Source organism: Zeus faber (assembly GCF_960531495.2).
Source record: "Zeus faber genome assembly, chromosome: 22".
Taxonomy (NCBI): Eukaryota; Metazoa; Chordata; class Actinopteri; order Zeiformes; family Zeidae; genus Zeus; species Zeus faber.
The window spans coordinates 3,500,756-3,518,470 of record NC_137209.1 but is presented as its reverse complement, the minus strand read 5'-3'; the positions used below and the strand labels follow the sequence as shown (position 1 = coordinate 3,518,470).

Here is a 17,715-nt window from a genome sequence, read left to right as displayed (position 1 = left end):
TGTAGAAAAGTGTGCATGAAAGTATATATATACTGTATATATATGCGTGTCCGTGCGTGCATGCGTGCGTGTGTGTAAGAGAGAGAGAAAGTGAGGCTTACTGGAAAGGTATCCGTGTCCACCGCATGCCTCTCTGCACTCTTGAATCCCCTTCTGAGCGGTCCAGGATCCCAGAGGCTTTATAGCGCAGGACACTGCGTGGATCTCACGCCCCAGCTCCGCCTGGACACAGGAAACACTTTCAACCCAATTCATTTCCATGGACGAATGGAGTCTGCTCCCTTTTGACGACCTCAACCATCATGCTGGCGAGGAAACAGGCTTTTTTTTTTATGAAAAGTACAAGTTGTTCTACGGTTCACAGTGTAAGTGGGACTATGAAGCCCCCACAGCCATCTTGGTTTTGTCTTCTCCACCTTTGGCTTACTCACGTGGCTCTGGTCCTTGTTCTTCATCATCTGTCCACTCGAGAATTCCCCAAATTTTGTGAAGGAGAATTTGAAGTAGCTATTTATGGCATACACTGCCGCAAGATAGGGGAGTAGCCGCCATTGCTGTAAACACACACACACACACACACACACACACACACACACACACACACAGAATTAACCCATGTCTATCTAGCTGCTTTCCTTTTTAAAGGGATAGGGAAATGTTTCACCCAACATAGAATGTTTATGTTCCCCGCCGCAATACCTCTAATTACTCACAATGCCACTCATTTTCAGCGGTAGCTTCTATAATCATAGATCATTTACCCACTCTCCAGCGACTTTCACTGCTTTCCTGGCTAAATAAGTAGCAAATTGAAATATACAACACAAGTGCCTTGTTTAGCTATAATCTTGTAAATCAACTATTGTACACTGTTGGATTTGCATGTGTGTATTATTGCATTGCATTATGTACTGTATTGTATCATATTCGATTGTGACTGTATGTCTTGTTTGCACTCCCTGTCCAGGGACTACAGATGCAAATTTGCTTGAAATAAAAAGTGCTCAATAAAACGACTAGTTAAGGCTATAAATTATCGATAAACAGAGTATTGTTCTAGGCTAGCTAGCTAAAAGCTAGTTCATTGTTGAGGTAAGCGATATATATGGACTTTACTTAAGTCATAGCCTACAGTGTACCAAGCCCCTTTTTTTTTTTATATACTTGCATGCAATGTTTCAACCTACTCCACTGTTCAAAGTCAGTGGCAGATTATGGATTTATATTAATTACTGTAGTTCCTAAAATACAATCCATTAGTCAAATAAAAACCGGGCCTCAAATAACCGCTAGGGGCGTGGTCTACATGATCAAATAAAAGCCTGCCTCAAATAAAGACCGGGGCAAAAACTGATTGGAGCTGCAGTGCTGTTCCAGTGCGGTGCTCTACTCCCAAACAAAGCAAATAAAAACAGTGTGTTTTTATTGTAGATTTACACCATTCCCTACTGATGCATAGCAGCTCGCAGATCGCTTCATGGGGCAAATGCCCCGCTCTGAGTGCGCTCGCTCTCCACTGTTCCAAGCAGGAAGTGGTGTGTTCAATGCGAACCTGGAAAACAATTTCCCCAGTCAGCTAGTGCCACATTATGGTAGCTACATGCTCTCTCTTTTTTCAACATACGTGTGTTTGCATGGCATGCCACCCAGACAGAAAATTGATTCGAAATTCATACAAAAATATAAATCAACAGACTTGTTAAACGGAGGGAATTTGATTTTTTTTAAAAGCCTACCTTTAATATAAGCCTGCTTCAAATAAAGGCCTTGTACCCTCTGCAGAAGAGGTAAATAAAGGCCCCAGTCACTACTTGAGGAAATAAGGTATATGGGACTTTTGAGATACACTGCTGTTTACAGACATCTCTAGGTGAATGCTTCTTCTGTTCTCTCCTTATACCCCTTCCTTGCTCACAAGAAAGACAGACTTGCACTTTGAACTATTCCTTGCAGTCAATTATTGTCATCTGAAGTTAATATGAATTGAGGTGAAAGACACACACACATCTAAATATTATTTGAAACTTTCCAAATTGCTTTAAACAAAATCCAGTTTTAAAAGCATTCCAGATTTCATCCATTTTTCTTCAATACTGAATAAAAAAAAATAAAGCTACAAGTCCGCAGTAGTTAGTCGAGTACCCCCTAAGGCAACTGCTCATCTACAGTGTGCTGGAAAGATTGTGAACCCTCTAGAATTCTCTGAATTGCTTCATACATTTGACAATAACCTGGGATCAGATTTTCATAAACTCCAAAAACACAAAAAAACATTATAAAATATAGCTCATTTAGATCTTATGGTGCAAGCTGTGAGGGAAGTTCCAAAGGGTTAGTCCTAAAGGGTTCCAAGAATTTAGATGACTGGTCAAAGGATTAGAGTGATCACCACAATACTGCCACATGCTGGATAAATATTAAAGGTGTCCACAGACATGTAATATTTACACTAACAGTCAGTCACTAAACAGTCACTAACACATAGAAGTCTTAACATGTTACCCTCGTGTCATGATTATTGCCTTAACCCAACTTGAGTTATAAGCCATCATGTGATTGGCCATACGTAAATATGCCCAGGTATTTAACGATAACAACTAAACCGCATATTTCGACTTATAATAGTCTATAAAGCATGTACAGCAAGTTTCGTGAAATTCCACTAATCACATTTGTTTTACCTGTGCTGTCAGCATGCTGGGCATACAACACAGGGTATTTGAATGCCATTTGCATCCAGGACAGAGTTAGTCTGCAAGTGGAGTTCAAGTTCTCAACCTGCAATGCAACTATTTATTAATTCTTAAATCATCAAGAACTGCAGCAATAACTCTGTCCTGTGGACGCCCTGTAGAATGACAAGAGCACAGTTTTGGTAATGGAGAGCCACCACCAACCCCCCTCTTTGGGGGGGGTTGGTGGTGGTTGGGGGTTGGTAGATCATGTTTGGGTTTATAAACAACTGATCACTACTCCAAGAGGGGGAGAATCACCACGGTGAGACAAATAAACATAGAAACAAACAACATTTACACAAAAACATGAACATTTGACAACAACATGTATTGAAAAACTGAATTAGGTTCAGGAAAACTGGAACTACAACTGGTCCCGTGGCAGTAAATAAAGCACCCCCAGTTGCTGGGGTGCACTCCAAGCAGGGGTGCGTGTGTGCATGTGTGCGTGTGTGCATGCGTGCGTGGGTGTGTGTGTGTGTAAGATGTCCACCGGTGAGTGTACATGACCCGTACATGATCCCCATTGGTACTGGTGTAGAAGGTCGGTATTATGTTGTGGCGCCTCCAAGCAGCGCAAGGGGCCCCGAAGCCCCCCGAACTCCACAACCCCGGGCTGCAGGAGATCCCCGGGTACCCCGCCCTGCGTCCACGGAAGACCCCCGGGCCCCCAGAGAAGCCAGAGGGCCGTGGACCATGACCAAGTCCCAGGGAGAACGAGGAGGCCCTGCACCCAAGGGGCGCACACATACAACCAACCAATGGGACAAATAAAAATCTTGAATCTTGAACCCCCGGGCGCAGGCACAAGACGCAGTCGCCGGCACAGAAATCGGGCCACGGGCGCAAGGCACAGACTGCAGGCCCAGATCACGGCCCCGTGGTGACAGACCGACACCCCGCCCGAGCCGCCCGCCCCATGGGCAGGCTGGCAAGACCCCCACGAACACCCACGCCCCGCACAAGGCCGGGGGTCCCGCCCCACCGCAGCCGACCAGGTGCCCCGCCCGGCGTGAGTGCCAAGTGACCATACACGTAGCAGCAAGTGTCCAGGGCGGGGCACCTCGATGTTACACCCCCCCCGGCGATGCCGGCAGGCCACCAGGTATACAGGCCCTTCGACCCACACCCCCAACGACAAGCAGTCCCCCCAGGGGCACCAGAAGGCACCCGGCGGTGCTCTCCGCAGCCCCGCCAGGTCGCAGCACATCCCAAGCCACCAGGCGCAAGCCGTCAGGACTCCAGCCAGGCCGGGAGGCGGGGACCACTCGACCGCCCCCTGGCCAACCACGCCCCCACACCGACCTGCCAGCGACCGGCCACCCCGGAAAACCCCAGTGCTCAATGTGTGCTGTTGGTAACTGCAGTTAAAATTGCGGGGCTGGGGGTGCGAGTCCTTCAGGCAGGTCGAACCCAAATCCCTCGCACCCCTCCTGTCTCACAGACCCTGGTACGATGGAGTGTTGTTTGGAGTAGGATTGGTGTGCCAATGCGTGTGTGTTCGAAGCTAATGTGAGTGGAATTAAAATTTTGGGACGGACGAGAAGCATGCTTGGGCAGGAGCGTGACAGGCAAGATGGCAGCTGCCCGCCGCACCCCCACACACATAGCCTGCACCCCGCCATCCCGCAAGCCCTCGGTCTATTGTGTGGTGTATGTGCTGAGTATGAGTGTTGGCACTGGGAGAGATAGGCGAGTTGCGACCGGATTGATCCAGGGGCGCAGCAGGCCGGGGAGCAACCACGAAAAGGAAGAAGACTGACTCAGCAACGGACACAGACGATCTCATACCGGGTGCTGTAGAGGTTAGTGTCTTGGATGAGATTAACAGGAAGCTGGACATGCTTGGTCCACTTCTCCGAGACGTTACCAAGATCAAAGCTAGTCTTGATTTCCTGCACCGCACAGTCGGCGGGATGCAAAAAGACAACGCAGATCTAAAAACCTCCACGAAGCGCATCACAGCGGAGATGGAAGTTGTAAAAAAAATCTAATAAAATAATGAAAGAGACTATCGCAATGTAGCTTGAATGTTATTCTCCCTTGTAAGTCGCTTTGGATAAAAGCGTCTGCTAAATGACTAAATGTAAATGTAAATGTAAATCCTGGATATACAATCCTGCAGGAATGCGGGACAACCTCATCTTTTCTGGGATCCCAGAGAACAACACCGAGTCCCCAGATAATATGATGAAAGACTTTCTCCACACCACCCTGAAACTCCCCGATTTAAAATATCGCTTCACCTTCCTAACTCCCCCTCCATACTTCTCTCATCATCTCACCTCCCTAATTCCTCTCTCCTTACTTCTCCTATCACTCTCACTCTATACTGTCTTTCACTTTATGTATGTCTAATCCGGCAATGTTCTGTGTTTATCTTTGTCTACTTGTCATGTGTTTGTGTAGTTATGTATCCCTACAAACTTCCTACAATACTATGGCAGTGAAAAGGAATGTAAAGGAGGACATTTCCGACTAATCTAAAAGCATGGGAACGGTAGTATAGCTATTGCCTTGGATGCACTGTGCCATCAACCCCCTAACTAGCTTCAATGACACCCATTAAGTTTGTTAGTTGGAATGTGAGAGGCTTGGGCTCACCTGCTAAACGTAGCAAAATCCTAACTCACCTCAGCAAGATGAACCCCAGCTTCTGTCTACTGCAAGAAACCCACCTCACTGCATCTGAGCACCTCAAACTCAAAGCTAAATGGATTAATCAGATTTTTTCCGCATCATACAACTCAAAAAAAAGAGGCGTCTCTATATTGATCAATAAAAGTATCCCATATCAAAATGAAACCACAATATCAGACCTAGAAGGGCGTTTCATAATGATTAATGGGATTTTAGGTAACATCAAATTACCCATAGCTAATATTTATGGCCCCAATGAGGATGACCCAAATTTCTTTCACAATATATTTTCAAAACTCTTAGAATTCTCTGAATCAATTATCATATTGGAAGGAGACTTCAACACTGTACTGGATCTAAATTTAGACCGTTTTCAAGCCAGAAATATTCACAAATCCTGGCATTCGTCGGAAACTATAAAACAATACATGAGTGATCTTGCTCTTGGGGATTGTTGGCGATCAAATAACCCACATTTTAGAGAATACACATATTATTCACCACCCCACCAAAGTTTCTAGCGAATCACTAATCCTGAAATCCACCCTATTGTAATTTCCGATCACGGGCCGATAAGTTTCAACATGATAAATGAAACAACCGGAATCTCCCTGGTTGATTCATTCATCAGGTTTGTTTCGTTTTTCCCAGGGAGTACCTGCAGCTGGCGTAATAAATAAAATAATATATTTTTTTGTATTTCATTTTTTTGCTGGTGAAAGTTACAGGAGTGAATATGGTGTGTGATGTGAAATATAAACATGATCATCATTGTTGAGTTATCATCATTAACTGTCTTCCATCCTATGTTCAAGGCCTTCTGGAGCAACAAAACTTTTGAGTTGCTCTGCTTGTAACTTCAGCTTTGTGCACCGCACGCATCCCCCATATTAAATAAATGGGGGAGGATTCACACATAAAAAATGTATTTATGACTCCCCTAATTTCTAATTTCTTGTTGAAATGATATCCCTGTAAATTTTTGGAAGGTTCTTTCTGTTTTATCCTGCTATTGTAACGCACACTGAAAGGCCAAACAAAACAAAACTAAAAAGACTATTCGACTTGAAAAATCCGAGTTGACTAATTATTTCTAGGCTTCAGTACTTGTGATATCTAAAGATAGCGTTCAATTGAATACATACACACACACACAATACACAGACTTAAAGAAAGAAGCGTGAAGTAAGCAGTTGGGAGTTAGATTAATTAATGCCCATACAGTTGATGTTGTTTGTACATGTTTTTAAATAGCATAAATTGACTTTAAATTCCAATTAAAAAAAAGAGCACAATATTTAATTTTTTCATATTGTCACAGCCCTCGTTATGGCCTTGTTAAATATCAAATTTTTGATTTCTCCTCGCCATGAACATGGAACTTACGTTGAAATCTTGTCTTCACTACTGATATTTGGTAGTGGTAGTGGTACTCTACGAACATTAATGACTGTCAATCTGCTTTACAAATTCCTGTAATTATAAACTATAGACCCAAATCACGTAACTTCCCTGTAACATACAGGAATCTAAACAATTTATTACCAGTTTGGACTTCAACTCAGAACTCTATCAGTCCCCCACAAAGCCATGAACCCAGAACAATAAAAATGGCTTTATTAAACGTCAGATCGTAACAAATACATCATTTTTAGTTAATGTTCTGAGAAGTACCCATAACCTGGATTTCACTCTACTGACTGAGAGCTGGCTGGACAGAAATGACAAAGTCTCACTCATTGAGACAACACCTCCTAATTTCAAATTCATCCAAACCACTAGAACTGATAAGAGAGGTGGTGGAATAGCTGCTGTCTTCTCTGATAGTTACAGCTGTAAGGAAATCCCCCTTGGGGAATTCACGTTTTTTTGAACACATTGCTTTGTCCATAAACTGCAGTGCTCTGTTTTTATAAATCATCGCAGCCCATTGGCCACCAAAATCTAAATGTGGCTTTCTTGATGAATTCTCTGAAATAGTATCCAAGGTCTCCACTGATTATGATTGTGTAATAATCTCAGGTGATTTTAATATTCATGTTGACAATCAAACAGGCCCAGATGCTCAACACTTCATTGGCCTGTTGGAGGCATTTGACCTCACTCAGCATGTTTCTGGACCCACCCACAATAAGGGGCATCCTCTGGACTTATCAAAATATCAAAAGGACTTGATATCACTGTACGCTGTGTCATGGATGTTGCTATTTCAGATCACTATTGCATATTTTTTGACGTGTCTGCTTTCCTGTACAACAGAGGGGGACAATTAGAAAAACACATCATTAACGATAAAACCATTGAAACCTTTAAGAGAATTGTAAATGAGTTATCGCTGTTCATGGCATCATCAACTGAGGATCCTGCGAACAACTTAAACTCAAAAATACAAAATATCATTGATAACATTGCACCTGTTAAAACTCAAAACAGAAAAACAAAAAGCTCCGTGGAGAAATGGAGCAGTTGTTAGGCAGCTTAAGAGAGAGTGTCGCCAAGCAGAACCAAAATGGAGAAAAACAAAACTTTAGGTTCACCATGAAATTTACAAGGATAGACTCAATCAATACGACATAGAAATTAAACAGGCCAGACAGTCCTTCTTCTCAAAAAACATTCATGAAAATATCAACAATGGTAAAGTCCTCTTTTCCACTGTTGATCAATCTGGTTTTCAAACTCACCATAGAACACAGACACAGCACTAAAGTTGTGAATGATCTGCATATAAATACTGTTTCTAAAAAACGATCTGTTCTTCTGCTCCTGGATCTCAGCGCTGCCTTTGACATTGTTGACCATCATATTTTATTGGAGAGATTAAAAAAATGGGTTGGCCTACCTGGCCCGGTTCTAAACTGGTTCAGAACCTACCTACAGGACATGCAGTTATTTGTGTCCATTGGAGATTTTGTCTTGAACATAGTGGATATTATTATGTGGAGTGTCCCAAGGTTCGATTTTTGGACCATTATTGTTTAATCTCTATATGCTTCCACTTGCACATATTATAAAGAAACACAAAATAAATTACCATAATTATGCAGATGATTCACAACTGTACATATCCCTATCTCCTGATGACCTACTCCCCTTACACTACCTCACTCAGTGTATTAATGATATTAATGTATGGATGTCACAGAACTTTTTACAACTGAACAAAGATAAAACAGAAATACTCATCTTTGGTGCAAAAGCTCAGGGACAGAAAATTGCAGCTCATCTCAGATCACTGTCTCTGGAGAGCAAGAATGAAGCCAGAAATCTTTGTGTAATCATAGACGGTGATCCAAATTTTAAGAGCTATATCAATCACATGACAAAATCAGCCTTCTACCATCTAAAAACATTTCAAAATTAAGAGGCTTCCTGTCAAAAGCAGACTCCAATTAATCTATGCATTCATAACAATTAGATTAGACTACTGTAATGGCCTATTCACCCGCCTCCCAAAATCAGCTGTGCAGTGGCTACAGTTAATCCAAAATGCGACTGCACACGTTCTCACTGGGACAAAAAAGTTTGAACACATCACACCTGTTCTTAGATCTCTACATTGGCTCCCTGTTAAAACTAGGATTGATTTTAAGATTCTGCTACTTGGATATAGAGCGATAAATGGCCTTGCACCTCAGTATATAAAATAAATGCTCATTATACACAAACCAGCAAGAACTCTCAGGTCCACAGGCAGTGGTCTTTTTACCATCCCTCGTACTAACTCTAGAGCAGGGGAGGCTGCCTTCTGTATCTATGCCCCAAGTAGAAAGAACATCCTGCCTGAGGACCTGAAAGAGGCCCCTACACTGACCACTTTTAAAACCAGGTTAAAAACTTTGCTGTGCACTATAGTCTATGACAGAATTCTGTGTGTGTGTGTGTGTGTGTGTGTGTGTGTGTGTGTGTGTGTGTGTGTGTGTGTGTGTGTGTGTGTGTGTCCGTGTGTCTGTGATTTGTTTATTCTGCACTGACTGTTCTTATGATTGCACAGACATGTTATACTGTATATTTTCTTTGATTGTATTTCTCTGTAAAGCACATTGTGATATGAAATGCACTTTATAAATAAAGTGTGACTTGACTTGACTTTTAATTATAGTGCCACCATTTGACCGATCTGGATCATTTTAGTTTGTGAACCATTTGCAAGAGAATATCTGTGCATGTGCCAAATTTCATGTTGCTATCATTTACCATCTCACGGGTAATTGCGCAAGCATTTCTGTAGAACTAAACATTCTAGGAAACAAACATTTCTGGGAATTTTACAAGAAGCCCCAGGAGCTTGAATCCCCAATTATGAACCAACATTAAATGTCGTACAAAGTATGTGAACCTCTTGTATTATCCATTTACTTAAGTGAAGTGTCATGTGTTGCAAACAATGGGATGACAATAAGGTGTAAGCTTGGCTGGCACTACCTTACTTAAAAAAAGTAAAGATGGGTCTTTACTACAAAAGTGTGGTCATTTATCATTAATAGAAATATTAAATGTATACCAGAGCACACCATGCCTCAAAGGAGGACCTGAGGACCTTAGAAAAAGAGTCATCGTTGCTCAACAGGCTGGAAAAGGTTATAGAATAATTTCTAAAGAGTTTGGGCTCCACCAGTCCGCTGTCAGGCAGATAGTGTAGAAGTTGAGAAAATACAACACAATTGTTGCCCTCCCTTGGAGTGGTGGTCAAACAAAAAATCACAAAAAGCAAGGCGTAGAAGATTCCAGGTCACAAAGAACCCCAGGCTAAAGTCTTGAGATCTGCAGGCCTTTCTTGCAGGGGCTAATGTCACTGTTCATGGGTACACCATCAAGCAAACATGGAACAAGGGCAAGGAGGTAGCCACTGCTCTCCAAGAGAAAATTGCTGCCTGTCTTAAGTTTGCTAAAGATCACTTGGCTGAACCAGAAGGTTATTGGAAGAATTTTCTATGGACAGATGTAGTTCAAGCAGCAACGCGACCTTAAACACACAAGTCGGTCTACCAAAGAACGGTTAAAGGAGAAGAAATTCAGTGTTTCAGAAATAGCCAGCCAAAGTCCAAACCCTTATCCAACAGAACTGGGAACTGAGGAACTGAGGAGCTCATCACTAACGTCACTGAGATGAAGCAACTTTGCAAGGAGCAATGGGCCGACGTTTCTTCAAGCCCATATATTAAATTCTAAAAAAGGTTGGAAAATGATACACCACCACTGTACTAGCCCAGTCTAGCCTGCCCTGCCCGCAAGAAAACTTCCGATCTTCATGTGGTACCTGCAGCTGGTACTCCAGGAGAGGGACCTCCTCTCCGTTCTTGGGTCCGAACTGACGCCTCACAGCAGAGAACCGCAAAGCCACAGTAAGGGCCAGCTGCAGGTTGATGCAGGACATCCTGGAGATGCTTAGCCTGCCTCCAGATAGGGCGCCAAGGGACTCCCCGAACCGCTTTCTGGGATCCTAAAGAAAAGAGGATGGAGAGGAATAATTGATAGATTAAAAGAAAGAAAGAAAGAAAGAAAGAAAGAAAGAAAGAAAGAAAGAAAGAAACACAAACTTTGATAAATGTGTTTGCTTTCCTTTGTAAAAATGGTGAATCATTTTGTTCTTAAGTGGTACATAGATACTACGATGTTACTGGAATCCCCCCCTCGCCAAGAACACTGCTGTCTTGGTTATTTACATCTCTGGGAGAAATGTGGAATTTTCCATCCCTGACTGTGGCAAAGAGTCATTTGCTGACAAACCTCTCTCTCTCTTCAGCCTCCTGGAAAACGGGGCAAATAAACTGTCAAAACTGATATTGTAACATTAAAGTAATAACTCTCACAGCAGCACCAGGCCACACAACCCACATTTTTCATAGCCATTTCTGCATTTAGCACTGATGTTGTAGCTTGAATAGGTGAACCGACCATTTCTAAGACAAACAAAATGTTTGCTCCCTCATGTGGCTTGAAGGTGTAAACACATTGTGTTGGTAATTTCAACAAGCCAACCAACCACCCCCAACTTTCATGAAAATTAAAGTTCAAGCAATCATTTTGGCACCTTTAACACTGATCAAAATGATCTTATTACCACTTATTGTCAAGAAAATGACAATAAATTATTTTAATATCAAATTTTGATTTTATTAGGCTGCATATGTCAAAATAGGCAGCTTAATGTCGCTTAATGAGCTACTACTGGACAGAAGAAAAAAAAACAACATTTCAAAGTTGTACCAGAAACTTCAGGTCATATGATTTAGATATGAACCAAAGTAGACGGGTATAAGAGACATTTTTTAATTGATATATGAATTAAACTACATTAAGCCACATTAAGATGCATTTTTCTAGACCATCTTTAAGATTTTTAGTATCCACCCATGCCCCCCTATTACCTCAATTCATTTTTATTTTAGGTAATTTAGTCAGATTTTTCATACCCTGTAATCTTCACCATAAGCCCCTTTCCCACTTGCACCGAAAGCCATAAATCTCCCGGCAATGCTCCATATTGGCATCATGTTGGACATTTTTCCCCACTCTTGAGCTAGAATCATTTCTGGTCAAACAAATGTTATTTGTTTTCGGAAGCCAAAAAACAAACAAACAAGAAAAACAAAACATTCGGAAATATGGCGAGTCTGATCCAACTCACCATTTTTTAACTGAAACACTTCCAGTCTCTACGGAAGCAGGTCTTTATATTCTAAAATGTTATTATTTTTCTTCTTAAAAATGACACTACACGTGTGTTGTGGTTTAATTAGTAACCTGTTATGATTAAATCTAGTCACCCCACATAAAAAAACATCAATATGTTATTTACATTTAGCAGATGCTTTTATCCAAAGTGACTTGCAATTATTCAAACACCAACGATGCAGCCATCAGGAGCAATTAGGGGTTAAGTGTCTTGCTCAAGGACACTACAGCATGCTATCAGGAGCCTGGGATCGAACCAGCAACCTTTAGATTACTAGACGACCAACTTTATAAGTTCCATGTGGGAAATCTCATAAACCTTCAACTTTATAACTTAAAGAAAAAATTACATCGATTTTCTTCATCTTACCACCACTGAGAGTACATGTGCTGCCCAACAACTGGTACAAATTTCAGTTGTCTTTTGTTTTTTAATGGGTTTTTTTTAATGGATGTCAGCTGATTCGCAGATGTACAAATATTAGAGATGGGTATTGTTTAAAAATGATGATACAAGTATCAATGCCAGTACCATTAAAGTTTTAGTTGATTTATGTGGAGGAACAGGGCACAGTGATCAGGGCCATGGAGAGCCATGTTCACATAGTTAAAAATATATTTATGACTCCCCTTTTTTAAATTCCTCATTGAAATGTTATCCCTATGCATTTTTTTAAGCTTCTGTTTTATCCTGTTACTGTAATGCACACTGAATGACCGGATCAAAACAAAAAAACGACTGATCAACTTGAAGAATCACAGTCGACTAACGGGTTTCTGAATGATGATTCAAATCGTTGACTTTCAGGGGGCAGCCCTGTTATCCTTTAAAAGACTGTTGTAGCTGCTGCTGCCGTGAGCCCGTCAGACACGTTACATAAAATCGAAAAAAGCTTGCCGTGATTGGCTGCGAGCAAAACTATACAAATAGCCATTTTTTTCTAGATCTGGGGACAAAAGGTAAGGACAATGCAGGTATTGTTTAACTGGAGAAGTCAAAATCAAAAATAAGATAAACTGGTAATTATTTTCAAATCCTCGCCCCTTCATCATGGAACCCACACGAAGAAGTTCGTATGATGCAAGTTTTAAGTTGAAGGCCATCGACATCAGTGTGAATCGGGCATTTAAAGCTGCACTCCGGGTTGAGTGGGAGGCTTGGATGACAAGTGGTGAGAAGTCATTCACAAAAACTGGCCGCATGCGAAAAGCAAAGTTGCTGCCGTGTTAAAAGGCACTGTTCGGAAAGAATCTGTTCAGGTACATACATGTACATTTACAGTTCAAAATCGTTCTGTACATGCAGTAAATATCTAATTTTTCAACATAGATATCTGCGGCTTATAGCCCGGTGCGGCTTGTATATCTCTTTTTTTTAAAATAGAGCGGATGCGGCTTATATACAGCTGCGCTTTATAGTCCGGAAAATACGGTAATCTGGAAAAAAGAAAAATAAAAAAAAGAAAAGAAAAAAGCTCCGTTAAGATGGAGACATGCCCAAACTGAGTTTACAAATCTGCTAGAGTTGAAACAGCATCGAACGTGTCGACAAACCTTGATAGGCGTTACGTAGACTCCCTCCGGCGTGACATCACCTGTTTGATTTAGCAAGTTTTCCCTAGGGATCCTTACATTGGTAAACATTGCAAACCTGCCAAACGAGAGAGCACAAACACTCAGAACCAATCAGCTCAAACTAACGCGGATGCAGAAGGAGCTGAAGACATTTAACAAGGAAGCTGTAAGATGTAGGTGGACTCCCTTGTTGTTTCCTGGATTACAGACTATCTGACCAATACACACACACCACACATCTCTGTTCTATCTTCAGAGCCTTCATGTCTATGTATCTATGGTAAACAATATTGATAATACTCTATAATGAAATCAGACAGGCGAGTTCAGATAGTTTGTTTGATTTAGATTTGTTCTTTGTAAGTAAATGTCTAGCACACACTGCAGTGAAATGAAGAAAGAATTCCAATAGCATTTTTACAACCATCATTTTTCTCATAATTTCTCTGTCTCTCGCCAAAAAAAAACAACACACAAATTGTTCCTTATCAAAAAATTCCTTAAGCACTTACCCATTATCCAGCCCGTTCTGTCCCAGCTTCTTGCCCATATCACCCACCATGACGCCAGGCAGGGAGAGCAAGGTTTTGGGATCTCTGAGCTGAATGTAAATTGTAGAAAACATACATCTTGCTTTACTGTTCAGCCAACAGTTGGATAATTAGTCATTTGTTGTTTTGCCACTGTCCAAGTCGTTCACTTTAAAGAGCAGCAGTTTTTTGGGCAAGACAATCAGTAGAAGGAATTGCATTGCTGCCGTCAACAGTTAGTTAACAGAAAATACAAGCACCTGGACAATGAACGAGTGGAGGCCGTGGCACACCCCGTCCGGAGTGTACAGCTGGGCGAACACGATGGTGTGTGTGGCGGTCTTTCCCATGTTGCCCACCCAGAACTTGGCGGCCTCAAAGTCGGGGGAGTTGATCACAAACTCCTATTGGGTGGACGATATTGCAATTTGACAAAGTGGATTGTTGTTTTTTTTAACCTGTGCTGTCAGCATGCTGGGCATGCACAGAGTATTTGTACGCCATTGCATCTAAACCAGAGTTAGTCTGCAAGTAGAGTTCAACTTCTCAACCTGCAATGCAACTCTTTATTAATTCTTAAATCATCAACAACTGCTGCAAATGCTCTGTCCTGTGGACGACCTGTGGGATGACAGGAGTACAGCTTTTTTGACACCAATCCCCTTCTTTGAAGAACCATCTTACCACCATCTATAAACAACTAATCGCTACTACTCCAAGAGGGGAGAATCGCCACGGGTGGGACAAATAAACATAAAACCAAACAACTACATGGAAAACCGTAAACATAGAAACATCAGACGACAAAACATTGTATCGACAAAGAGTTCATTAAGCCCAGGAAAATAGGAACAGCAATTCAGCATGTGGCCTCTTCCTGTGGTGTCTATGGCAGTAAATGAGGAAGAGGAAAGGGATGTAATCAGGAGGGTGTTCGGGGGTGTGTTCAAAGCAGGTGCTGGTTGTGTGTTTGCGCCTGTGATGAGTCCACCTGTGTATGTGTGAGTGTGTGTATGTGCCACCATAGTTGGTCTCGATCTGCAACCTCACAGCTAGATGCCACTAAATTCTACGCACTGCACCTTTAAATTACTGCACTCACCGTTCCTGTGAGCAGTGTGAACAACGACTTCAATAAATGGGCCTCCTATGGCAAAATTTCCACATCCTGATGCCATGGTGGCATTTTCTCCAAGCCAAGGAAGATGAAGATGCAGCAATGAATCATGCACACTGTGTTCATGATGTGCTAATGTTTTGCAAAGGTCATTGGTTACACAGCTTATTTTAATGCAATAAATATGGCTTATTCAGCCATCCTCTCCTTGTGATCACTTTGTTCTAAGTCTTGAATATACCAAGGGAACAAAAGTTTTAATGCAAACATTATTGCAGTCCACTTGCTGCGCAGCGCTAGGGGAAACACTGAGGTCCCGTATTATACTCCTTTTCAACCAGTTAATATAGTGTGGTGTTGGGGGTGGTCTGGCTGAGCAGCCACACCTGACCTGGATGTAGGTGATTGGCTCAGATGGCTGCATACCTGTTGCTCGTTAGACCAAATAACGAGTAACAGGTAACACTGCCATCCTCACACACACTCAGGATGGGAGCCCTGTCATGACATGTTCGATCTGCTCCCGGCTAATTCCACCGAGCCTCCTCTCTACAATAAACTGGTGTCTTCAACCCATCGTGTTTTGTGTCTCTGTGCCAGAGGGCCCTGAAAATGCCACTCGGGTGGCGTGTGGTAGGAGAAACTGACACATATAGGTCTCTGAGGTCCCCAAAACATGTCTCTGAAGTTTTTTGCTGAAAATACCACTCAGATAATGTATTCAAGACATTATAACATGCTTCTATACCCCCTCTGTTCCTGCTGTTCCCTGTGTATCACTTTAATTGCAAATGAGCTGCTGCTGCCCACGCCCCACTCCAGAACTAGGGGGGCGCTCTCTATATCACCCCATTACGCACAGGGCTTTTTTTTGTTTTTGTTTTATTCAATTAGGATACGGAGGAAAATAAAAAATACATATACAATAAACATATTGCTCTTATTGGTTTTGTTTGGAGAAACACGCAGCGGATCACGTAGTGCTGCCTACTGTCAATGTTACCAGCAAACCTTATTTTTTTTTATTTTTTATTTTTTATTTCCAGAAAGGTTTAAAATACGGGAGATTTACAAGAAAATGTTTAAATGGGAGGACAGTGGGGGAGAGGGGTAAAATATGGGAGAATTCCAGGAAAAACAGGAGGGTTGACAGGTATTCCTCAAAAACAGCAAAAGACACACAGCAGAATTATCTTTAAAATACTTACAATTTCCCTCATCTGCAGTTTTGTCACAGACAGTTCCTATTGATTTATTTTAGAAGATTTGTGCTGGTCTGTGCAGCCAACAACAGCCGTTCCCATTCTTAGCTCTTAGCTTCAGCATAATTCTAGCGGTCTGGCACTAGGTATTTCTCAAGCCGAGATTGGAGTTACTCAAATGGGGGGCAGTTCTAATTCTATAATAAGCCACCACTTGACGTAGGAAGGTGAGGCAAATCTGAACGGCACGTTTTCTGAAATAGGGAGCCTACAAAAAACTGATTGGGTTGTCTTATTTCACAGTTTGTGTTTTAGTAGACCCATTAGAGGTCCAAATGTATGTGCACAAGCACTAATAAAGGTGAGTTTTTCATGAAATATCCCCTTTAAAAAAGAAGAAGAAAAAAGCTCCCGCTTTTTTGGGAGACGGCTTTGACCATTTGCTAGGTAGAAACAGTCATTGTCTCAGGTTGTGTTTTGCCGGCATTTCTAGGTTAAGTTTTAAATTTTTCAGAGTACAGCTTACTTGTTTACTAATTTAAGTTTCTCAGGTGGTATAGTTCTCCCTTCATACTTTCCAGAGTTTGAAAGGGAGCTCGGTTAAAAGTTACAGGTTAGTCATTGTCAGGAGAATCCATCAGGGGAGTTTTTAAATCACCTTTTATGACAGTGGGCAAGTCAACGTTAATGTGATGCTTGCGGTGGATCCTAACTTTTTATGCAGAGACACTCTTACATGTAGGGTATCTGGTATGCACCAAAGTACGTTATGTATGACCTGATAATTCTAGGCCAGAAATACTGCAATGTGTCCGCAGACACCATTGTCACTATATTCAATACAAACTTATACAAAATGTGATTTTACACCATGCCAACAACCATTTGATATTTGGTCCAAGACTGCAAAACACTGAATCTATTTGTTCTCTTTGGTGTTTGCTGGCGTCCGTTGCCTGAACTGTGCCCCCCCCCCACGAAAAAAATCCTTCAAGAGTTGTTTTACATAAAAAGGAAAAAGGTTTCATCTAGAACCCTTTGCACCCACAAACTGTTTTTGGGATATGAGATAATATAAGATATAAGGTTCTTTTGTTATTTTTTGGAAGCCAATTGAGCATAGTTGCTGCCTTCAACCATGGATCTTACAAACAACTGAAAACACTTAGCGTAACTTGCACTAAGAGGTCTTTATCAATTTCATTGATAAATGGGGGGATTTTTGACCAGTAACCTTC

The 17,715-nt window shown here is 41.7% G+C and overlaps 1 protein-coding gene across 1 annotated transcript in view; it reads right to left on the bottom strand.

Annotated features, from left to right (window-relative positions):
* LOC307247304 (peroxisomal acyl-coenzyme A oxidase 3-like) overlaps positions 1 to 17,715 on the bottom strand; it is a 60,505-nt gene that overhangs the window by 29,017 nt on the left and 13,773 nt on the right. Inside the window, exons 7-12 of the mRNA XM_080023438.1 lie at positions 14,419 to 14,562; positions 14,141 to 14,229; positions 13,608 to 13,704; positions 10,636 to 10,818; positions 432 to 554; positions 102 to 222 (exon numbers count right to left, since the gene is read on the bottom strand). Coding sequence (XP_079879564.1) covers positions 102 to 222; positions 432 to 554; positions 10,636 to 10,818; positions 13,608 to 13,704; positions 14,141 to 14,229; positions 14,419 to 14,562 — 757 coding nt within the window. The remainder of the gene's footprint in view (positions 1 to 101; positions 223 to 431; positions 555 to 10,635; positions 10,819 to 13,607; positions 13,705 to 14,140; positions 14,230 to 14,418; positions 14,563 to 17,715) is intronic.